This window comes from Cotesia typhae, unplaced genomic scaffold, assembly GCF_013202065.1.
Source record: "Cotesia typhae breed Kobodo isofemale line unplaced genomic scaffold, CoteBio_Ctyphae contig_4, whole genome shotgun sequence".
Taxonomy (NCBI): Eukaryota; Metazoa; Arthropoda; class Insecta; order Hymenoptera; family Braconidae; genus Cotesia; species Cotesia typhae.
The window spans coordinates 8,674,393-8,699,905 of NW_027423748.1; the positions used below are offsets into that span (position 1 = coordinate 8,674,393).

At 38.3% G+C, this 25,513-nt stretch overlaps 1 protein-coding gene across 4 annotated transcripts in view; it reads right to left on the minus strand.

The window, feature by feature from the left end:
* Nucleotides 1–1,970: 1,970 nt before the first annotated feature.
* Zfh2 (Zn finger homeodomain 2) overlaps nt 1,971–25,513 on the minus strand; it is a 166,844-nt gene continuing 143,301 nt past the window's right edge. For 3 of the 4 annotated variants that reach the window (XM_074242056.1, XM_074242055.1, XM_074242057.1), the window contains 4 exons: nt 13,082–16,494; nt 5,930–8,757; nt 2,940–5,756; nt 1,971–2,727 (listed from right to left, as the gene is read on the minus strand). In XM_074242056.1, the coding sequence (XP_074098157.1) occupies nt 2,281–2,727; nt 2,940–5,756; nt 5,930–8,757; nt 13,082–16,292 (9,303 nt within the window). In that variant the 5' untranslated portion in view covers nt 16,293–16,494 and the 3' untranslated portion in view covers nt 1,971–2,280. Of the gene's footprint in view, nt 2,728–2,896; nt 5,757–5,929; nt 8,758–13,081; nt 16,495–25,513 lie in introns of all 4 variants that reach the window. The other variant, XM_074242058.1, reaches the window with a different exon arrangement.

A 25,513-nucleotide genomic window follows, 5' to 3' on the forward strand; every position in this document is an offset into this window, starting at 1 on the left:
TTTCACATTTAGAAAATTTTACAGCAGACAATAAAAACTCTTCATTTTTAACATTGATTAAATGGGATTCTACTGACGAAAATATTTATTTAAAAATAGTAATTAATTTGATTAATTCGATCTTTAAAATTTTAGTATGACTTGTATAATATTGTTATGATTCTATTTTTTAAAAAAAGTCAATTTGTCAAATTTCTTGGAATACGACGTATTAGAATAGCAGTATCGATATGTCAAACTTGTTAATTAAATCTGAACTTTATACTCTCAATTGCTCATTTGCGATTTAAAAAGGAAAAAAAAATTTTTTTTACATTAAAAAATTGAATAAATGTCGACTGATAATAATAAAATATGAGGCACTTGAGTTAATAATAATCACAAGACATGTAACTAATAAAATAATGAATAATGATGATGATTAAAAGTCTATTGGGAGTGCTAATAAATTGTAATGGCGGAAAAAGTAATGTTTATTGTATTATTTATTAATCAATAAGTTTGTTTGTTATTATTATTTTATTAAAATGTAATGCAGTAATGTAAAATACAGATTGTCGATTTTAAATTTAAGATTGTAGAATGTAGTACTTAGACGCGTGCGCATATTTATAGTGAGCAGGCTCTCTCTCTCTTTCTCTCTCTTGGATCGCGGATTTAAATACTGAGGGTCGCGTACCCCCGTGGGCGGACTGGAGTCGATTCACACATACTGGTGCACACTGGGGGGTGTGTTCATGTGTGCTGTGTGCTATGTGGGGATTTTATCGGCCCAATCGAATGCGGCGATGGGCCCGGCTCTCAAGTAACCCTGATACATAAAAATAAATCGAGAGAGAGAGAGAGAGAGAGAGAGAGAGAGAGAGAGAGAAAGAGGAGGAATCTGCGATAAAGAACTGACTAAGTTTAATAAAATAAAACAAAATAAAATAATAATAAAAAATAAAAATAATAAAAATGAGAAGGTTACGAGGTATTTACAGTGTCTCGTTTATTCCATGTGTGTAAAGGGTCTCTACAAAAACCAGCAGAGAGACACATTCATTGGAATGGCTTGAGTTATTGTGACAGTGATGAGATGAAAAAAGAAATATTTTTGCTACTTAAAAATTAAAAATTAAAAATTAAAAATTAATAATAAAATTAAACAAAGGCAATCTAGTCCGTTCTCCAGTTCTTTATATTTATTTATTCGCTATACTATATAATAATAATAATAATAATCATACTCATATTCATGTTCATATATATATATATATATATATATATATATATATATATATATATATATATATATATATATATTTATTTATTTATTTATATTTATATATTTGTTTATAAATTTATTTAAAAAAAAAAAGTTTCACGGTCGCCTAAAGCCGCGTTAATAAAAATCGCTAATTAATAATTAATCAATAAATTTATAATTATCTAGTCCTACTTAAAAGTCTTTACTGTACAGGCGATACTTAATAAACTTGCGTAATTATCTAAGCTCTAAAAATCGGCAGCGACCATCAGAGTTAATAAACTCTCAAATTATTTATATTCATGTAATTAAACTTATTTAATTACACCAAAAAAAATTTTTTTTTCTTTTAATCATAATATATATATATATATATATATATATATATATATATATATATATATATATATATATATATATATATATATATATATATATATATATTTAAAATAGTTTTTATAATTATTGCTCTTAAGCACTCGTATAAATAAATCACTCGTTATACATTAATTATTTATCTATAGTTGTAGTTATATATAATAATTATTATTATAATAAATGAGCTGAGTCTAATTATTAACCAAAAAATTGGACCCACTAGATTATCACACGGGTCCAATAAATAAATGTAGTAATTAGTATACATTTTTCAAAATAATAATAATAATAATAATAATAATAATAATAGTCAGACAATGAATAATAACGATTCATATATATTTATACGTGCATAATAATGCGGATGCAAGTAACCGCGCGCACACTTTTTTTAACCAAAAATCGCGTCAAAAATTTTTTAAATTAAAAATAAAAATAATAATAAAATCTTTGAAAATAAAAATGCTGAATAAAAAGCATTGGGCGTGCACGCGATGACTGCGACAATTATAATTATAATTATCATCTTATATTAAATATTAATTACTCAATAATAATGATAATAATAAACTAACTATTTGTTTACTCATTAATAATAATAGTAATGATAATAATCGAATTAATATATGCATGTAATATAAATATTAAATTTTTTAGGAGTCTAAGAGGTCAGCCAGACACTCACCGGGGGTGGTGGTAGCGGTGTTGGCCCCGGTAGTAGTGGCCTGGTGTTGCTGCCCCTGAAACATCGCCGTAGGATGGAGAAACAGGGCTCCGTACATCATGTTCTCCTCGCTGGTCGGCTGATTCTGTCCGGCGGTGTGTTGTGCGGAGGCCGCGATATTCCCGAGGTTGATCGGAGCGCCGGGTGTGGGCGGGACCAGAGAGCCATCTTCAACAGCGAGCCTGACGGCTTCGATGTGGCGCTTTGAAAATACGTGCTCTTGGAGTGGTGACTTGGGTGAGTACCTTACAGAACATAGTCTGCATTCGTCAGGGCCAGTCGGGCCGCGGTGCGGCTGGACGGTAGATCCCTCTGCCGGGAGGCCGGCCGCGAGGCGAGCTTTCTTCTCTTTTGCGCGTGCGTTCTGGAACCATACCTAAAACTCCCTTGATGTTAGTCAAAATTGTCTATCTCATTTTGCTTAAAATAAATTAATTTATTTAATTATTTCAAAATCTAACTCAAATATTAAAATATTAATTCATTTGCTCGAAATACTTTAAATATATTAATATTAATATTAATTATTATTAATTAATTTGTACATTAAATGCGTTGTTGACCAGTAGCAGCGCCAATGAAGCTCACCTGGACCACACGCTTTGGAAGCCCGATCTCGCGTCCCAGCATCTCGCACTCGGCCATCGTCGGAGTTTTGTAGTCCGAAAACAGGGACTTCATTACTTTTACTTGAGTCGCGGACATTTGAGTGCGGTACCGCTTTCCCCCAGATTGCCCGCCGGCGTTAGAGTTGCTTCCGGCTCCGTTCCCTCCGCTGGCATTTCCCCCACTCCCAGGCAGACCGGTGGGAGTGGTAATTCCGCTAGGTGTCGTAGCGGCGCCGTGTCTCGAGCTTTGAGTGCTGGACGCGGGGCTGGGAGGCCCGCTTTCGTCATCCAGGAACTCGGTGGTCTCGCTCATGCTGTCGTCGTCACAAATGCTGCGCTCGGACAAGTCCGTCAGAGGCCCGCAGTCGCTTCCACCGCGAAAGTGCTGAGGAACACTCTGCTGCTCCTCCAAAAGACTGCTCAGCCCAGTGAGACTGAATTTCATGGACCTGCTTAGGTCGACGGGCTTGCTCAGATCCAAAGGGGATTCCCCGGTGGTAGTATTGGCGTTGCTGTTGCTCATTCCCTGGGTGGCAGCAGTTTCAGGGCGGCCGTTTGAGGTGTGAGCTGTGAGTTCGCTCATGTAGCTCTTCATGGACTCCTCGTAGAGCCTCTTGATTATCGAGGTGTCGAGCTCGTTGTTGAACGCCGAGAACAGCGGCGGCATCAGGCTGGGAGTGCTTGGGTTCGAAGGAGCCGAGTCCATCGAGAGTTCTTCATCGGGAATGTTGTCAATGTTAACTTCGCCCCTCGCGACTTGGTCGGCGTGCTTGCTACTCAGATGGGACTCAAGCGCGGACTTTACTTTGAAAAGCGCGGGACAAAAGGGACACCGTTTGTTGATGACCTGGCTGTGAGCTCGGAACTGGCCTTTGCGTTCTCGAGCGCGAGTGTTCTGAAACCACACCTGGACGACGCGTTTCTTGAGATTCACCTCGCGGGCTATCGTCTCTAGCATCTTCCTCGAGGGGTTTGACTCGATCTGGTATTTCTGGTAAAGGTAGTCCAGCTGTTCCGGCAAGATGGTCGTTCTCAGCCGCTTGTCTTTAGGCTGCTCACTGTGCTCAGAGTTGCTGCGGCTCTCATTTCCAACAATACTGTCGTCATAGTCGTCAAACTTCCTTTTCCGGTCTTGCATCATCGCCAACAGTGGATGCTGCTGTAGATCAGATCCGGTGGTGGCGTTCAGAGCTTGCTGTTGAAGGATCCCAAAGGCTGAGTCAGGCGCGTAAGAGGCCGGAAAAAGGGATGGGTTCATGATATGTACCAACTGGTGCTCGCGCCAAAGTTCAAACCGACTGAACATCAGATTACACTTGTCGCACTGAAAATTTTCCTCCTTGACTTCTACTTGGGGGTTTGGCTGCTGGTTTTGGTTTTGGTTTTGCTGTTGCTGACTCGGCGGAATTTGAACCGGTTGAGTCGGCTGCAGATGCGGGGGTGTGGGAGTATTGAGAGGCTGTTGGAGCTGGTCGGTTAGGACCGGAACGTTGAATGGGTTGTTTGGAACGGTGTTTGTCGTCGTGGTGGAACTGCTATTACTATCTTCAGAACTTAGAACTGCGGCAACTTGAGCAGCGGCTGCTTGAGCCTGGGCACTTCTTTTAGCATCTTCCTCTTTAAAGCAGTGGGTCTTTTGATGACGAATCAGTTCGTAGTATCTCTGGAACACTAGCAGACACTTTTTGCACTGGTAGTTGAGCCCGGGAGTGCGTTGGAACCTCCCGGAACCGTCATCGACCTCACGGTTTCCACCTGAAGAGACTGGCTCGGTCGCCGGCTGGTTTTCGTAGACCTTGCGGGCCTTCTGTCGGGCGTTCTGGAACCAAACGACGATTACTCGGGGACTGAGACCCAGGAGCTTGCTGAGATACTCCAGGTCGTCGTCCTTGGGGTAAGCATTGTTCTCAAAGAACTCCTGGAGGACTTTTATCTGGTAGTCGGTGAACCTAGTTCGGTTTGCTCTTTTTCCAGAGCTGCTTGAGGAATTGCTGCCGTTGCTGTTGCCGCTAAAGGAAAAATCCGTGGGATTACGCCCGGGGCTGATCGATCGCTGAGGTGTCAAAGAGAGGGCGCCGGCCATTGAGGTCGGAATAGTTCCCGCGAGCCCAGAGTTTGGGCTGGTGAAGTTCTGCGGCGTTAACTTTGGCGGGAGCATCGGGGCGCTTGACGCGCTGGTTGTCGAAGGCATGTGCGAGGACAGATCGTGGTGAAGACCAGAAAACACTGAGCTCATGCTGAGGGCTGGAGAGTGAGGCCTTGACTGTTGGTCCCCGGAACTCCCTGGAGAATGATGGGACTCGTCCAGCTGTTGAGCCTGCAATTGTTGATGCAGTTGGTGACTGAGCATCGGCTCGCTGATTGGCTCCTGCTTTATCTCGGTAATGGGTGCTGTCGAGGTAGCAGTTGATGTCGCGGTAGACGGAATAGAGATCGCTGGTGGTGATGCTGATTGCTTGTTCGGGCTTTTATCGTCAGAGGAACTCGCTCCAGAGTTTCCGCTGGAGTTCAAGGGAGTTACTTTGGCTTCACCGGTTTTTTCGTACTCTTCCAGGTTCAAAGTTGTACACGGCGGGTTGTTGAAGTTGTAGGGACTGTCTTTGTTGCGCTGTCGCTCTTTGAAGAGCGTGTTACGGAACCAGTGCTTGATTACTTTTGGTAGAAGCCCACTCTGAGCAGCCATCTCCATTATTTGTTCTTCACCGGGGGAGTTGTTTATGTCGAAGTGAGCTCGAAGGATCTTCAGTTGGTCGTCGGTAATTCGGGTTCGGGCACGCTTTTGAGATGCTGCGTTTGCCTGTAAATATAAATAAAAAAATTTTTAGCTTTGATCATAATTGTTTAAAATGAAACCAATTTTTAAAGTGAATTATTAAAAGAATTTTTAGCAAAAAATATCAAAATTCTATTTAAAGAAAAAAAAAATTTTTTCCAAGTAAACAAGTTGAAGAAAAAAAAATTAAAACTTACCGCAGCTTGTTGTTGCTGCTGCTGCTGCTGTAGTAAATGCTGCTTGGCAAGAATATCAGCTTGTGGATTAATCGCCGGATATGGCGGCGCAGCGCCATCATACGGCGGTGGGGGAAGCATCATGGGTACTAGTGGTGGTTGTAAATTCATCGCTGCTAGATTGAACGGCAATCCCATCATACCCATCATCAATTGTGGATACTGTTGTAAATGTTGAAGTTGGGAGGCTGCCATGAAAGCTGCTGCTTGCATGTCATTGAGCTGTTGCTGAGACAATTGTAATTGAGGATGCTGCTGAACTCCATGGTGCGCATTGGCTTGTCCCGTTGAGTCAGTACTGGAGACGGGAGTGTTTGACAGCGCAGGTGTAGTCGCTGGAGTCGTTGAAGAAGCTTCAGGAGTTCCTCTACCTCTTTCTTTTTCCTCCTTGTCCTTCTCTCTGTCCTCCTTGTCCTTGTCTTTCTCCCTCTCTTTGTCTTTCTTGTCTTTTTCTTTGTCAGAGCTCAAATCCTGCGGCAGTTGCTGGCCCTGATTGTTCACATTGGCAGGTGTTGAACTTCTAGGCGCAGTGTTTGTCGACGAGGACGTCGCAGCAGTCACAACAACGCTTTTTTTCTCATATTCACACTTGAACTGCTGTGCGTACTTCTCCAGGAATTCTCTAGGCACCAGATCTCTGTGTACTTCTTCACAATGGGCCTTCAGCACCCAGACACTGCTGAACTCTTTATTGCAATGCTGACAAGTGCTGCGAGTCAGTTCGGGTATCGCTTCTTCTTCCCCATCTTCATCTTCATCCCTTTCCTGAGCACTAGCCTGCTGCATTTGTTGCTGAGCAGCAAGCGCCTGCTTCTGTTGTTCCTGTTTTTGCTGCTCCTGCTGAGCCTGTAGCGCAGCAGCGGCCTCCTCCTCTTTCCTCTGTCTTCTCTGGTGGTTCTCATTGAACTGCATCACCAAGTCAAATCCGAAACTCTCCAACAAATGCTTGTACATCTGCGAAGTCTTGTGTCTAGGCTGCGAGAGAATATCCTGAGCCTGATTCTGATGCTGCTGCTGGGCGACCTGCTGCACAATTTGCTGCCCCGCGGCATTTTGCGCATTTTCAGCCAATTGTTGAGTCGCTGCCAGTTGCTGAAATAGCGCCAAAGGACTGCTAAACATACAATACAGCTGCTGATGTGTCACTAATTGTTCTTGATTCACAAACGAAGCATTACACCTTCCACAAGAAATGACATTGCTGTTGTTAGTCCCGGAATTATTATTCACATTATAAGGCGGACTTTCAGGACTCAAACTCGGCTGTTCAATCAAAGGCCTCGCTAAATCCAGCTGCCCACTGGCCGCGAGATCAGGAATCTTACTGGTCCGCGTTTGGTGTAGCACACTTCGCATGTGAATGTCCAAAGTACTGCTTTGGGTGTATGAAACCTTGCAAATATTACACTTGTAGGGCTTTTTGTCCTGATCAACCTGAGAATCTGGTGTGTCAGTGGGACTCGATGGCGGAACTGATATCGTGTTATTATTACCCTGTTCTTGCACAGCGCGTTTCAATTTATGCAAGTGGCTGACACTGTTGTAGTGAACCAGCAAGATATTCTTTTGCGTGAAGCTTTCCTTGCAGACGTCGCACTTGTAGGGTCTGTTGGGGTCGAGGTATTTCTCCATCGGGTAGGTCATCTTCTCGCCCTTGCGATGAAGAAGAGTCTTGTTGTGTCCAGTGAGGTAGCTTTGTCTAGTGAAGGCTACTTTGCAACGATGGCACTTGAATTTACGACCTGCGTCATTCGATTGGTAGGAGTCTTCAGCCATCGCTTGGCTGTTCAAGTAATCTTCCATAAGTCTCTGGTCTTTGTGCATGGAGGACGAGTCGCTGGCATCACTCTCGTCTTCATCTCCGCCGGTAGCGCTGGCATTTCCGACTCCGCTGACGCTCCCGCGAGTTTCTTCTTCGGCGTTTTGCTCCTCTGCTAGACTGACCTGACGCCTGAGGGCTTCCTCGGTGATGGCTTGGAGAAGAGGGTGAGCTTGTAGAAGACTTTGTTTGTACTGGTTGATCGCGTCTTCTTGCAAGTCCCCGTGAGCTGCTTCAATATGCTTCTGCAGAGCTTGAATGGAACGAAAGGAACGTCCGCAGAGGGCGCACTTGGTTGAGTCTCTGATTGCGTGGTACTGAGCGTGCTGCTGCAGCTTGTCCAAGGTTTTGAACGCCAGGCTGCATTGTCCGCACCGGTATTTATAGACGTGTTTCTCGCTGACTGCCAGCGCTGGTGTGGCAGCGGGGTGAGATTCTCGGTGGTGCTGCTGGAGTTCTTCCAAGGAACGACACAAGCGCCCGCAAATGCTGCAACGGGTCAGCTCGTCAACTTCTTCTGGAGCTCGGTCGTTCTCTTCCTCGGATGCAACGTTCTGCTTGGCGGTTGACGGAGACGTCGGAGGTATTGCGGGGGTAGATGTGTTTCTTGGGTTGTTGTTCAGCCAGTGGCTCTGGTCTACCAGCAGAAGCAGTCGCGCAAGACCGTCCGCGTTTACCGAGTGGATTTGCATCACGTGTTTCTCCAAAGCTGGTCGGTCTTTGAAGCCGTCCTGGCACAGAGGACAGATAAAGTCTTGGCTAGGCTCTTCTTTCACTTCCATTTTTTCGTCCGAGTCTTGCATATGCGCTATTTGCAAGTGCTGCTTCAACTCTTCTTTCGAGGTCGGTTGGTACGTGCACAAGGGACACACCACCTCGTCCGGTTCGTTTTCTTGATCTTGGTCCGGGTCATGGTCGTTGTCTGGCTCTTGTTTTACTTCGCTGTCGCACTCACTGCCTTCTTGTCGTTCTGTAACAAAAATTTGGGGAGTTTTGGTGAATTTTTTTGTTGTTGTTAATGCTTAATTTTTTTTAAACTTTGATCGTCTAAGTAGATTGATGAAAAAATGAAAATTGAATAAAAAAAATTTTTTCAAGCAAGAAAACTATTTTGAAGAATCTTAGTGCAAATTTTTCTGCTTAATTTAAGACATTAAAATTCTTAAAAATAATTTTTTTTTTTAAATCAATTTATCAGTTTGGAATAAAATTCACACAGAAGATTCAGTTCAATTAATTTTCATTAGAATATTTTAAAAATTAAAGTGTGTAAAATAATTTCAACAGTCACCGTGTACAATATCTGCAGCGTATTGTCTATGGGTATGGATATGGATATAAATATTAAATAAACCCGAGTCTTACGAATTATTTATAATCCTGTTGGCTGGGTTTGTTAAAAACCGGTATCCGTTTGACCGTTTTAATGTTAATTTTCACGCCGAGAATCACGAACGACTAATGACAAGCAAAGGCGACGTACCGGAGTAAAAAATTCTAAATAGACTTACGCGATTGTTAAAAAATGAAAATAACTAACTAACAAACTAATGTATAAATATATATTGAAATAAAATAAAATTAAAATGTAGTATATAGTAGTACACTTATGCTCTCTACTCTTAACTCTACTCGGTGGAGGATAAACGGCAGTTTTTCAATAACCGCTACATGTTGCGAGTGCTCCAGGGCGTCGTGTCGTTAATGACGGAGTCACGGACAGCTAAGATCGTAATTTATGATTAGCTTACTCGCAACAAATCTTCATAAATACTCTAACAAATAAAACTTTCATACATTTATCCAATTTTCTTTTTTATCTATCTTTTTTTTTTAATATCGAATTTATTTTTCTTGTTATAATTATCTAGTCAAATTAACTTTGATTATCATAATGGTTGTCACTGATTTTTCTTTGCGGTTAATTTACTTTAATTATAAAATTTATTTATTTTTTTTAAATGAGTCACTTCCGTTGGTAGAACTTCGAAGAAAAATTTTTTATTAATAATTTAATTTTTATTAATGATTTATTAGAAAAACTTTATTAAAATATTTAAAAATTGAGAAAAATAAATAAAGTGACTAATAATCTTTAAATGGATAGAGAATAAAATTTTAGAAAAATTCTAGGTTATTTTAAGAATTTAAAATCAACGTAAACAATGGATTAAGATAAATGTTCGGGTTTTTTTTCTCAAGGAAAAATTATCTTTGTGGAATGTATTGAACTCTACGGATTAGATCACCAATACTAATATTTAAGTTTTATTTTTAAAGTCGAATCGCGTTAGAAGCACACAAAAATTATTATTTTAATTTTTGTAACCGATTAAATAATTAAAAAAAAAAAACGAATTTGTATATTTTGAAGAACCGTAATCCAAAAGCCACGTGTCAAATTTATATCCATCATCATTTTATATCTACGTGTCATTTTTGTATCCATCATATAACATCAATTATCGCGTATATAACGTAGATAAATTTTTATTTAAATAATTTAACTTCTTAAACACAATTTTTGAACTTAAAATCAAACTTATAAAAATTATTTGATTTTTTTTTAACTTTTTATCGAAAATTGTCCATCAAATTTAAAAAATTCCACGTTGAAATTTTTCCTTTTATTTTATTGCATAAAAAAAAAGCGATGAAAAATTTTTTCACACTTAAATAAAAATAATTTCCTAAAAAAATTGAACTTAAAACTTTTTCACGATAAAATAAAGTTTTTTTTTTTTAAATTTCACACCAATAAAATTCACTCAAAAATTTTGAAACTCACTCATTTTAATCGGCCTTTTTTTAGTTCTAGATTTAAGTAATAAAGTTTGTATTTGTCTAGTCTCTTTAGCCACTTCATCATTCATTTTTCTACTTATCTAATAAATAGCTAAAAGCTATTGTTAAAATAAATATTATAACTAAAAAAAATTTGACCGTAAAAAAGTAACATTTTCAATACCGGAGTATCTGATCCCCTTTGTCACATAAAAATAAAATAAAATAAAATATAAAAATTGAAGCGAAGGTACGATCTGTAAATACCCAAAGTCGCCCGGACACTGAGTCGTCGGAAAAATTAAAGCTAGTTCAGAAAATTCAGAGGTAAATCCCCTCCTCTCCCCCAGTTATTTGACACTAAACCTTTTCTAAGTACTGTGCCCACCGGTGATGACGCTTCCGACCCATTCGAGCAGGTAAAGGTATTAAACAATCTTAAATTTCAAATCTCGAAAGAGAGGACGTCAATTGTATTGTTAAACATGGTGCACTGAAACAACCATAGGACATTAAAGTTATACTGGTAGGATAACGAAACATTTTAAAGTAAAAACTAAAATCTCGAAATTTCTAAATTTAGAACTTTAATTAAAAATTAATGGATTATTTCGGTGTACTATTTCCAAAAAATACAATAAAATTAAATACCGTTAGGTACGCCCTCGTCCGGCCGCTCAGGTGTTTTGTTTCCAATAAAATAAAATTTTTAATAAATAAATAACACGCATGTACCGAAGAATAACATCGATGCAACTGGCATTTTACTTTTTTATTTTTCGTTTTATTAATTCAAGAGAAAGTTGTACTAAGCGATTGTGAAAATAAATATGTAAATATTGGTAATGAAAGGAAATGGGCTGTAAGATATCGAACGCAAACAATACAAAGAAACAATGAAAATAATTTTTTTTTTTTTTTTTTTTTTTTTTTTTAAAAGAAGAAGTATAAACGAATAGAAAAAATTTTAAATTTATAAAGACTTTATTAATGACCAGATGTATCTTATTGAGACTAACAGACATCTTTTGAGGAATTATACATCATTTTTTTTTAATATAAAATTTATTTTTAAATTGAGAAATTTTATAAATTTCCTTTAAAAAAATTTTTTTATTTTCTTTTTAACAATTTTTGTTAAAAAATCAAATTTTAGACAATTTTTTAAACCAAATCCACACGAACGTCAGTTGCCGAGGAATGACCCGAGAGACAGCGCGTGCTCTCATTCTCTGGCCTTGTTTTCGTATTTTTATTATTGTAATTGTATTTATATTTATTTTCATATCGATAGTCTGCGTAAAAAGTACAAAGAGGATATTTTAAATTTAATATTTTTTACTTAGCATTTGTTTCCTATGGAAATATTACAATAGACTGCGGTAGTAATCCGAAGAAAAAGGAAGATGATGGCACACGACGGCGCCATATGCCATTATTGAGCACACAAGGGCACAAAAAATTAATAACCGTTATTTACCGAGTCAGAATTAATTGCTTAGAATGTAATCGATGAGAATAGGAGGAGCAGTGGTGTTATTAATTATTGTTATTTGTAATAATGAATTTTAATTCCCTTATTGTCGCCAATCGCACACACGTTGATTATTTTCAATTCACAATAACGTCAGATGGCCGACAAATATAATATAAGAAGAGCACAGTCTTCAATGAAAGACTGTCTTCGGGTGAGTATCGACTCTACCACGTGGCACTTATCATAACAATCGCGATATGTTATTAGTTTTTGTTGTATTATATGTATGGTGTAGTCAGCTCGTTTCGTCATGAGTTAATTGCACGGGGAATTTTGTAATTTTATTTCTGTTTTCTATAAGTCAACCACGAAACACGTGTGCTTTGTTACCGGACAAAGAATACAAATCATTTTTTATAATTATAGGCCACTTTTTTTTTTTCTTATAAATCTGAATTTATTGTTACAATTTTCGAAGAAATTCTCTAGTTAAAAAATTCACTCTCGTTTTTATGAAATTTAGCATTAATTTTTTAGGCAAAATTAATTACAAGCGATAAAAGAATTAATTTGCTTTGATAAATAAAAAATATTAAAGTTAAAAGCGTTTGATATTTTTGGATTATTAAATTTAATGATAATTTGAATTTATATGACGAAAAAAAATTTTAAACTCTGCTTTTGCTTGTTTTAATAATACAATAATAGACAAATAGTCTGAATTTGCATATTAAAATAAATAGACATCCTTGTATTGCAATAAACATCTTTTTATTTGTTCTATTTGACCATCATAATTGTCGTTTTATTGTTTCTAATTCAAGCGTCTTTGTATTAACTATTCGTTATAATAAATAATCATCTCTAATTCCGACAACTGTTTAGTTTTTCAAGTTAATGACGTACTATTCAAATCAATGATTTTAAATCTAATAAAAAAAAATGCCGCCATTTAGACAATACGTGTACAGATTTTTTCAATTAAAAGATTAATATTTGGTTGTATTTAAAAAAAAAAAAAACACCAACTTACCATGATTAATGCTGGGATTCGGTGTAGTAGGAGTAGTGGGACTAGTTTGCTGATTAGCAGGTGCATCAGGATCAGCAACAACTTGAAAAACATCCCCAATATCAGTATGCGGGGGATCGTTGCTCTGAATAGTATTCCTCCTGTGCATCTGATGAAGCTGCTCCATATGCAAGTGCTTAAAAGACCTGACATGTTGGAGTAAATGCAGTCTATGTCTCGCGTTGAACCCGCACAAGGCGCAGTGGTAGATCTTGCCGACCGACTGAACCCCGGAGCTGGCTTCAACAAGGTGTCTGAGCAGCAGCGCGGCAGCTTCATGTCTTGGCGAGGATGCATGAAGAGCCAACTTATGCGCACTGTTGGTGTAATAGTCACAAGCATGACACCTCAACTGTGCCGTGCTGGTGGGAGAGGCCAAGTACTTCAACTTCCACTCGTTTCTGATCCCGCCCTCCTTGACATGGTTAACGTGCTGCAGCCGCTGGAGATGTTTATCCGTCTTGCAGTGCAGCTGGAAGTTCGCCTTCAAGTTAGTCTTGTAATTACAGAGCTTGCACACAAAGTTTCCGGACACCAGAGCCAGAATCTCCCCCTCCCTGGTCCTGGTCCTGTCGACCGCCAGATGGTGCCCCAGGGCCTCCAGGGAGTCTGTGCTGAAGTTATTGCAGACGCAGCACTGATAAAGTTGAGCAGGATCTGGGTCCGCAGTCTCTGGAGGAGGTTCCATGCTCTCGGGAGACAATCCAACATCGCCTCCCAAGTTTCCCATCGCAGACATGCTGGCCATGCCTCCCATAAGCTCGGGAGGGAGCTGAGGGGGCAGTTGTCCTCCAGTCATCATCTGGATCAGCAGCGCCTGGTTGTAAGCCATGTCCGCAAGCGCAGCTTCAGCATGTTGGGGCTTGTCAAGCCCTCCCAGATGCAATAACTGCTCCAACTGCTGCTGCTGCTGTTGCTGTTGCTGCTGCTGTTGTTGTTGTTGCTGCTGCTGCTGATGGTGCTGCTGTTGCTGCTGCTGCTGCTGCTGCTGATGGTGGGACTGGAGCGCAGAAAGAGTCTGCATGTGCTTGACATTCTGCTGCAACACTAACATATTGTGCGTGTGTTTCTCACTGGTCATGTGTATCCTGAGATTCCTGGCTACATTAGTCTCATAATTACAGACGTCGCACCTGAAAGTGGGCTTGGGCTTGCCCTGGGTGGCAGCAGGCCCGCTCAAATGGGGACTGTGGTTCTGATGGTGCGGACTCCGCGTGGGCATCGGCGCGTCCTGAGACGAGGAAGGATTGCTAGTGGCTGCAGCAGCTGCAACAGCTCCGCCTCCCTGCTGGAGCTCCTGCATGTTATTGAGATGCTTGTCGCTCTGCATGTGGATGCTCAGATTCCCCTTGGTGGTGGTGGAATAATTGCAGACTTCACACCTGTAGGGCTTGTACCCGCAGGTGTAGGTTTCTCCGCGGGCTAATCTGGGATGAGGCTGACCGGCAATACAGTAGATGCAGGAAGTCTCGCTTTCAGGGTGCTTTTCCTTCATGTGGATCTCAAGAGTCTCTTGGTACTTGTAGTGCCAATTACACTTGGGACATTTAAGAGTCTTGCAGGAGTTTCTGCTGTGAATACCCGCAAGAGGACCACCTGGACCTGCAAGCCTACTGCTCGCCAAGATAAGCTCGCACTTGGGACACTCGACACCGCTGGGCCTGCCTTGCATGTGCTCAGGACACACACCGATCGTCGTACCAGTTAAGAAGTTCGGAGGCTGCTGAGTCAACGCGGCGTAAGAGGACGGCGAGCCTTTGGTCGAAGAAGGTGGAGGCGGCGGCGGAGAAGTATAGTGCATTGCGTCGGGAGCTTTCGCCCAGGAAGCTGCGCTGACTTGACCTCCAGTCCACGTGTGGGACTGCTGGTGGTTGAAGTTCAGCGAAGAATGCGACGTGGGAGTCGTTGGGGTGCTGGGAGACGGCCTTTGCTGAGCCTGGGGACTGCTGGGAATGCCTGGTGTGCTTGCAGGTGTGCTCGTCGTCGTCTGCGTTTCGTCGTTGTTATCGTTGTTGCTGGTGGTGGTGGTGGTGCTATTGCTTGCGATAGCGCTGATTCTTGGCGCGGTTTGCGAAGAGGAGGTCACTGCAGAGGTCTGGGCACTGGTGACCGGTTCAAGAAAGCTCACCACCGGCTGCTTTCCTCTTCCCACTGCTTGGATAATCGCGGAAGTGGTGGCATGGGAAAGCACCTGCCTTTCATCGTCAGTCATTGTCAACTGGTGCTCGCCCTGGGCGTGAGCAACGAAGCTTTTGGCGTACCCGAAGCTCAGCTTGCAGATGAAGCACATCAGGATCGGCTTTACTGGAACCGAAGTTGAGGGTGGAGGCGGAGCTGGCGTCTGTATCGTCTGCTTGGTCCCTTCCGCGCTTCTGTAGCTGATGACTCGGTAACTGTGCATCACCGGGAGGTCAGGATTGTGCGAGGACTGGGTCCTTTGTTGCTGCTGTTGCTGCTGCTGCTGGTAGGCCTGGTGGGCGTACAGCCTGGAGACGTAGAAGGCGCTCGCGATTTGCGGAAAGACCAGGGAGTGGGAGACGGAAATTCCCCGGCCGTCGACGATGCATCCGTCAGGAAGAGACTCGTCCTCGCTGAGCTCGCTCTCGCCCTCGATAATGTAAGCAGAGCCGTCTGGGTTGTAGACGATCTTCCCGTCGAACTTCTCGACGTCGCCGCCAGTGGGACTGGGGCTCGGACTCAGCCCCTGCGACTGGGACTGGAGTGTCATGGTGGACCCGGAGGTCGCGGTCCCAGTTCCGGTTAGTTGTACCGTGGAGGTAGAGTTGGTGGTGTCTGCGGTGGGTGTAGGGGTAGGGATCGCGTCCCGAGTGCAGGGCTCGGTTCCGGAAGGCGGACTGGCTGTTCGCGGGTGGTGGGGTTGCTGAAGCGCAGCCCCGGCCGCCGGAGGGGACCCGGCGCCTCGGCCGCCCTCCTCCTCCGGGCTCATCTCCTGTTTCGAGTGCGGGAACGCGGAATTTTGAAAAGTAACGCCGTGTTGCTGATTTTGAGAACTCTGCTGGGCTTGGTGGCTCTGGTGGTGGGCCGCCACTAGTTGCTGATAGAGCTGCTGGTGCTGCTCGAGGACTGAGGAGGTTGACGAGTGCTGGAGGGACGGCGGAATCGTGTGGTGCGGCAGGTGGTACTGAGGGGGATGGGGCTCACTGGAGGGCATCACCCCAGGCGTGAGGCGAACTCCAGCCTCACATCACCAACCGCGCATTCGGCTGCGTTTAGTTCAACAGCCAGAGAGTACAAAATTTTTGATGATGATGAGTCTTCTACTAAGGAAGATGAAGTTGACGATGATTGTCCTGGTTTTTCTTCGGTGACCAAGGTAGATTTATGAGCTACCCCGTCGCAACCCCAGGTCGTGCCTGAAACAATTAAAAAAATATTTTTATTAGATTTTTTTTATTTTAAATGTCATTCAAATTAAAGTAAAAATAATTACGAGTATTCAATATTGAAGATTTTTATTTTTAAAAATATTGAAATATTATCTAAATATAAAATTTAGTTTTTATCGTAAATTTGATTGCACTAAATAAATATCAGTGTTATTGTTAATCCGTATTAGCATACACGTATGATTTCATAAGCATTAAAATGCTCCATAGATTGATTAAATATAAAAGATTATCAATTATCAATAGATACATATACATGTTATCAATATTTTACTATTAATAGACAGCCCGCTCATTCATTTATCCACGTATGTACATACATATTATGTAAATGCGTATTATACGTATATTGATAAAAAGCATTCGTTGTTAAATCATCAGTGACAAACTCTGTGCTCTATATCTATATATTTGTACTTTTTTTAGAAAGTCCGTTAATCCGAACAAACAACAAAGATACGGAGGTGATGAAGAGTGGGCCAGACCGAAAGATAGTGAAATACGCAGAAATGTGGCAAGCTGGGCACACAATTAGAAATACAAACAGACTAGTATAATTACACACACTGTAATAATACTCATACTTTTGTTTGCATACGCGCGCGCGCGCGATGTGTGTGTGTGTGTGTGTGTGTGTGTGTGTGTGTGTGTGTGTGTGTGTGTGTGTGTGTGTGTGTGTGTGTGTGTGTGTGTGTGTGTGTGTGTGTGTGTGTGTGTGTGTGTGTGTGTGTGTGTGTGTGTGTGTGTGTGTGTGTGTGTGTGACGATGAGCAAGGAAACGGTTTCGTTTGGTTTGGTTTAGTTATACGACATAATAGCCAAACACAAAGCCTGAGAGAGGAGCTCTCAGGTAATGTAACAACGCTTTGTACTGTACCGCGTGATACACATCTATGTCCACGTATGCCTGTGTGTGTGGATACCTGATGTAAAGCACAGCTGTGTTTGCGACCCATCGACCCGACTTATCTATCGATTCTGTATCGATAGGTTCCTCGACCCTCCAAGTTTCAAACATAGAACAGATAGATAGCTAATATTGAGTATAAAGAGACTAGTTGTATGTTCTCTATGGATAATACTCATAATAACAACAATTATAAAAAAAAAAAGAAATAATAAAATAAAAGAGGAAAATTTTAACGGAGATACAGTTTACGAGTCATAAATTTTTTAAATTACAATTTTTTTAATTTTTCAAAAATTGTAATTTTCCATTTTTTTTCCGTGCAGAAAATACATAAATAAAAATTGTTTAAAAAAAAAAATAGCTGTAATATATGAAATTAACATAATTGGAATTTTCAATTAAAAATTCTCAAGGTTAAAAAATGATAAAAATATTTTTAATTGACTTGTAATTTTTATCATTGCAATAATTGATAACCAAGTTTTGCTTAGAGTTACAGCAGATTAGTAAAACCAGGTAATCAAAAAAAAAAAAATCTCGACTATTATTGGTTTAAAACGAAAAAATTTATTCCATCTGTATAATTATAGTAAAAGATTGGATTGTAAATTATTGAGTATGCAAATTTTCCAAACGCCTAAGTACCTAAAAATGTGTTTTTATGAAATTTAAAAATGAAGAACGAGCGTGGTAGTGGAGAATGAGCCAAGATAATAAAACAAAATAAAAGGAAGAGGAGGATATATATATATAATTTGAGAGATGGATAATATTCCGTGTGGTTTTTCTTCGAAGCGAACGGTGTAAAAGCGCCGGGAGCGCCCGGCCATTTTATAATTGCATCCCAATTACGTGAAATCAAGTCGAGGGATCATCTTAACTTCCATTCCTCCTTCCCCTTCCCCTGGACCAGAGTGAGACGTGGATACTCTTGCTCCTCAGCAGGAGTGAGAGTAAGGCTGGAGGAGTAGGAGGAAAGGGTGGGAGGAGGTTGTTGGTATCCGTGGAATCTAACGGATCAAAATACTGGTACATATAAGTAGGTGTAAGCGTATCTCACTTTACTGAGGCTGTTCAAGTAGAAATACTGGAATAGGATGCACGTGGGGGTGGTGTAGAGCACCGTGACGGCTCCAGGGCTCTTTATCTACCATGCCATAACCATATCCTCTCTTTTAATCTGTCTTTATCCCTCTTGTCCCTCATTTGCTATGCCTGATCACTGTTTTCAGCTCTCTTGAGCTGCTTTCATCTCAGATCAATCTCTCATGAGGATCTTCCAGCGTACTCCAGAACTCCAGAACTCCAGAACTCTAGACTCAGACTTATGTCGTCCCAGGCCTAATGCTACATTATTTATCTCAAGAATACATCTTTAATGTCTTGTAATGCAACATAGGCTAATAATTGTTGCATTTACCAGCAATCATTAATCATCAGTCATGAATCGGTGGTATGCACTGATTTTAGCTGGTTTTTCTGGAATTCGGGATAAAAATTAACTGAGATTGATGGTGAAGGCTTGAAAAATTATCCAACTTTTTTATATCTTTATGTTCTAGGCACCGAGCGTGACCAAGCGACTTTGAAGATGTGTTTTGCATCAAAGTGATGTTAAGAATTTTTTAAATGAAAATATTGCTGATTGTTGAACTTGATGCAAGAAGTAAAACTGTACTTATATAGAGTAAAACTGTGTAATGGTATGATGCTGAGAACTGTTCTAAAGACAAGCAATTAAATCCAGAAATGAACGACGATGATCAAAAAGGCTGACGTGATTTCACTGGATCAACGGAGAAATTAGCGGTCCACTGGGAGACAACATGCTGCGTTGTCATCGCATTTTTGCTGTTAACTGGCGATGGTAAGTACGGGCAGATCAACTTTTCGATCAACTTTGTTAAAACTTTTTTATACTGATACACCTATACTATATATATATTATATATAATTATAAGAAATAACGACTCTAAAAAGCTAATCGCGTTCTAAATCCGGTAATTAACTATTTAACGCCTTTCTTCTCGGCTTTCCAACCGCCATTTGCCCATCAGCTTTCATCGGTTTTGGTACACACTGTTAGGTTCAGTTGGATCATATTAATCACCAACACATAGAAAGTTGTTCCGGTGTGTATTGAAGTATTTGTACTAAAGTTGACAAAAAAAAAAAAAACTCCCGGCAAAAAGCTTATGTTTACGTGAACACATTTTGTTAATTTATTTTAACTTTTAGTCAAGCGATTTGTCACGATTATAAGATTTGTTCTGGACATGCCGTTATTGTATTGTTAGATTTTTTATCGGCTTTTTCTACCACCATCTAGCTAATAATCAACGGCACCCGATCCCCATACGGTCTTTTATTTTTGTGAAAGCAGTCGATCACGGGTCTGATCGAGTCTTTATGATTCTGCCAGATACTCTTTCCTCTATCAAGGTATACCGAGTTTTAAGGTTTAAGGAACAGTGCAAGCTATGAGGATAATGAAAGTAAAGAGGGAGAATTTAGATACTGTATACTGGGTTTGTTACCTAGTTTAGTATAGAGCCAGAGTGCCTGAAGGACCCAAAACATCTGCTGAGACACCTGGCGATCTTTTTCCTACTTTATAAAATATTTACAAGCTTCATTGGACCTTTCATTTTAAGGGATTTTTTTTTATTCTATTATGCTTATTAAATTATATATTTTTTGGATTCATTTTATTCAAAAAATCTATATTTTTTTTTCTTGCTGCTAAATAATGATTTTTTATTTAAATTGACGTTAAAATTTAATAAAAAAAATTGTTTTTTTTTATTTTTTGATGTTTTTTTTTTATTAAAAATTAATTAAATAATTATTAAACTATTAAATGAAGAGCGGCATTTAAATTAAATTTTTTTTTGCAATAATTTTCTCACTTTTTAAAGATGAAATTTATTAAATTTTTTTGACAAAAGTCTGGACAATCGGTATCGACTCGACTAATCAATAGACCAAGACTATCGTGACTTTGTCGGATGACTTGAAACTTTGGTCGTACTATTCATTAAGCCGGTATCGATTAGCGTAATAAAGCGGAGACACTCGAAATAGAGACAGTGAAGGTTACCCGAAAAAATCGAGGGGGTTTTCATGCATCATAATCACAATCATAATGATAATGATGAATAATTTGTAAGAAAATAAACCGGAGAGTTTTAAGGAAAGAATCGTTGAAATAAAGTTTCTCAGTGAATGCAGAGTTTCGTGTCCAGGACAGCAACAAATAGAGATTCGTGCGTGGTATATATCTTAGCATGAAGGGGTGGTTGGTTTTTTTTGTACGAAATTGGGCGGTTGTCATTGTCCCCGTCATTCGGAGAGCTCGCGTGATGGATGCCAGACTCTCACGATATCGAGAGCCCGAATAAAATAAATCGATTGAATCCGTAGCGATACGAGGCTTTTTGTTCCTTATGTATTATGTATAGCGTATATGAACCATAGTGTGAGGCTCACTTTACTCGGGTTGCATGTAATTGTGGATTGGCTTTGGAGGTTCGAGTGGAGGTGCGTCCGGTATTTATTCCTCGAGTTTTATTAGTGAAAGCCGGAAAAAGAAACGACAGTCAGAAGCACAGGTGCTCGATAAGTCCCATCGAAGCCAAAGCTTTTGAGCCAGGCTAGCGGTCGTGGAGTGACCGATGTCGATGGCCAATACCGAGATTGCCGTTGCGTAAAAAAAGAAATGCTAAATGCTTTATTTAATAAGAATTACTGACAATTGCCGGCGGTATATCGGCATATTACTTTGTCAAACCATTGTCCTCTGCTACTATTATATTATTACTGTTAGTAATAATGGTGCTGTGGAAAACCAAGCCGGAAGCCAGACCAATCGACAGACTCTCAATAATTTTATGTCCAGCTACTATGTTACTATGTAAGATGTAACATGTGGATAAATGATATCTTTATCCACATTTTTTTGCCATATGACTTTTTTTTATTTTTTATTTTTTTTATATTCACAAGTATTTAATTTTAGAGTCGAGGAAATTTCATTTCATTTATTAATGGACTTTCTTTTCAATTTTTAACGGTCGAATAGTTAACTTGGTGCTCGAAATTTTAAACAACTGACGGTTTTTAAAATTTTGTAAATTAATTAATAACTAGCAAGCTGCCGAAATTGCGAATTATGAATGAGAAAACTTTGACTTAATGATTTTTTTTATATTTATAATTACACTAGTAGTTTGGGTACTTTTTAAATAAATTAAAAAAAATTTATTCATAATGGAAAACTTTAAAAATAATTTATTATTTTATTTTATTTATAATGTTAAGGTAAACGGGAGTAATTACTTCGAACGCGGTATACAATACTGCACACTGGATAAAATAAAATAATAATAAGAAAAAGGAGTAAAGAGTTAAGAGTAAAGAGAGTTGTAAGAGTAATAAGTAATAAGAACTAATAATGATTAAACGTTAGCCACACAGATATTTAAGCCCCAATCTTTAAAGTTGTTATGGATCCTGAAGAAATAAAAACATGAAAATGTAATCGTCAGACATTGAGCCGATGTAGTATAAAGTATTAAGTATGTAGTGTGTAGTAATATAGATGCATGTGTATGTGTATGTGTGTACCGATGATATGTCTAATAATCGGCGACCGCGAAAGAGCAGAAAATAATGTTACGGAGGTATGGTATGAGCTCAAGGCGGCTTCAGACGAACGGGTTAGGTTGCATGCGTGTTGCGGGCGATCCGATGTTTCTCACGGTGCAATATGCACCAGGATAAGAAATAAGGAGCATCATCCCAGGAAATTATAAGGGAGAATACGGATCCAAGGCTTCAAACTGCGGGGGTGTGTTTTTAAACGCTCTTGCTTTACTTCGCCTTTTATTCATTCTCGGATCATTTACATTTTTACTCCAAAAAAATTATCAAATATTTAACTTATAAATCTCCGAATTTTTGGAGTAAAAATTACAATTTTTTTTTATTTTATTCTAGACTTTATAAATTAAATGAATCGGCTAATTTAGTGCTGTTAAAAGGAACAGTCAAAAGTAAAGAAGCTTTTATCAAAACACAACTTTAACTGGAACCCTTTGACGCCCTCGACTAATATAACCCTTTATTGTCTTCTTTCAACAAAAAACACCCTCGTTCTAAAGTAAGACACTACAATACGCGAAAGAATATAATAACAGTCGCGGTGGTTAAAAACATATCGGCGTCGGTCTTCCGCTTTCGTGGCTTGTCTTTTTCCGTCTAGATTTTTCGGGTTTATTATGTTGCATTGTTTATTCTTTCTTTCATCTTTTTGTACAAAGAAAAGTAGAACTTTCATTGAACATATTACCACGCAAAGTGGTTTTATTCATAAAAAAATTTTTTTGCAATGAATCAATGTTACTTTGTTGTACTTTGTAGCGGATACTTGGTTATTATGGTTTTGGAGTTTTCTTTTTTTTCTTGTAACCAGTTTCTTAAATAATAATTTCTTAAATAATCTTTCAATTTTGATTTGTTAATTTCAAATTTATTAAAATTTTTTTTGGCTTTTTTTTATAATTATTAAATCGAGAAAAATTTTTATTTAAAATAAAATTTAATAATTGTTTTATTCAATTAATTTTTAATTTTTTATTTTATTTGACTTATTAACTATTTTTGAAAATATTAAAATAATAAAATAAAATTGAATAAAATTTTAATTTTAAAAATTAAAGAAATAAATTATTTAAATTAATGAATAAAAATTATCAATAAATTTTAAATAATTTCTTCATTAATTAAAAAAAAAAAAATATTAAATGAAAATAATTAATATATATTTGCTTACACTTATTAGAAAAAAAAAAATATTTTTATGTAACATTCTTATCGAGTCATTAGATAAAACAACAATCGATAAATCCGGTAAAGATATCGGCTATTATCTATGAAAATAAATGAATAAGTATAAATAAATATATCTCCTAAATAAATCGATTAACGGTTGTAATTAATATCAACAATAATAAACATAAAAATAAAAATAATTAGTTTGATTATTGAGATAGTGATTTATTGCTCGCTGTTAATTATTCATTATTATTCATTGATATAGTAATAAATATATAAACAGGTGGATTGTGAAATACAAGCAGTCTTGTAGTGTCTTATCTGACATTTCCGTATTACCAGGAACCGTACCATCAGAGGTTGCCCGACATTCGACAAACAAACGGAGCACGCGATAGACTGAACCGAATTAGTAAAGAATAAACTTTTGTATGTGTACTTTACTTGTACATTACAACTATTACTATAGCTTGTGTGTACGTGCATGGATATTCCCTGGAAGTAATATTTAAAGCTTAAATACAGCCACGGATACTTTGAGTTAAACTTTCCTTATATAATAATATTATATATTAGTATTCTTTTTGTATTTTGTGGGGGTGGTAGTAGGGGTGGCTATCATTGGTTTCGCCTTCGGTTACTAATTCGTGTCGTTCAATTTTTAATCGATCACTTGTTTGTTCAAACTCTTACATTTGTTTTATTTACGGTATACATAATACTTTGATCTACTTCAGAGTTTAGTATGTCTGGAGTGCATGTCATTCCAGGAAACACCCGTTTAATAATTGCTTTCATTTATTTTTATGTTACAAATAAATTTTTGCTTTTGATTAAAATTTTTTTAATTTATAATCTTGATAATTTGCACCGCGTTATTTATAATTCTGATAGTTTTGTAAACTTTAAGAATAAGAACAAACCAAAAATTAGTTTACGCATACAAAACAATTTTGAAATCATACATAACAGCTGTATTGTCTACAAATATTTGCCGTGACTGTTATTAATAATAATCTTTATCAATTGACATTTAAATCAACATAAACACAAAAAAAATAAATTTATGTAAACTAAACCATCCAAATAACTATAACAATAACTATTTTCAACAGAGTAATTAGTCATTCCAACCAACCAACAAACCAACCAACTAAAACCTCAAAAGTACTTTTTATTTATTGTATTTTCTATTGTTTACCCACTTATTATTATTATTAACATTTTTAACATCAACTCAAACTCATATTTTTCTTTTAATAATAAGCCTTCAAATATTTGTTCACCGATAAAATAAAACATAAAAATATTTTTATGTTTTATGTTTTACTCCTTATCATATGTAATGAAGTAAGGCCCATTTTACCCTAATCTTCACTTTGTATTATTATATATACACATAATACTTGAAAAAAAATAATAGTAATAAATATAAAAAATTTTTAAGCCAGTATTATGTATATTATTAAAATTAAAAATATAAGCTCATCCCGATGTTAGACTCGCCGAGACCTTTCATTTGAGTACCCACATCAATTTTTCATATATTTTATATATTTGGATATATGAATATATGAAAAATATATCAAAATGCATGTGGGTGCTCAAATGAAAGCTCTTGATGAGTGTAACACCGGAATGAGCTTATATCTTAAAAAATGTCAGTAATTACGAAAGTACAGAGTAATTTAACAAAATTCACTATTTAATGAAGCAACATTAAAATTTTTTATAGTTCAAAAGCCACGGCAGTCACATAGTGACTGCTAGGTTGCTAGTTATTAATATTATTATTTTTTTTTTAGCTAGCTTGAAAATTGATAATGATAATAATTAAAATAATAATAATGATAATAATATCTCCATACAATTCTAAAGAGATTATACGCGTTAAAGCTCGTTTATCTATTAAAATATTCATGAGTTAAAAGTTAGTGTCGAACAATGCTCAGGAAACGGTCATTAGTGTCCTGATCTCGATCCCAATACCAACTGGAGTCGACTGGATACTTTTGCCGACCGCGTGGTAAATTAAATTACACTATAGGTGTATCGAGCGAGGCGTGATTCATTACACGATACAAAATATAAATACAACAGCAAACACAAGCAAAGACAGTCTTAAACCGATACCGATAGCTATATTGATGTTGATACCGATTTATTCCTGTATCACTTTCGCGCTCACGCACTTTCCTCCAGTTAAATCGCTAAAAATTCCAACAACAAGAAAAAAACAAGT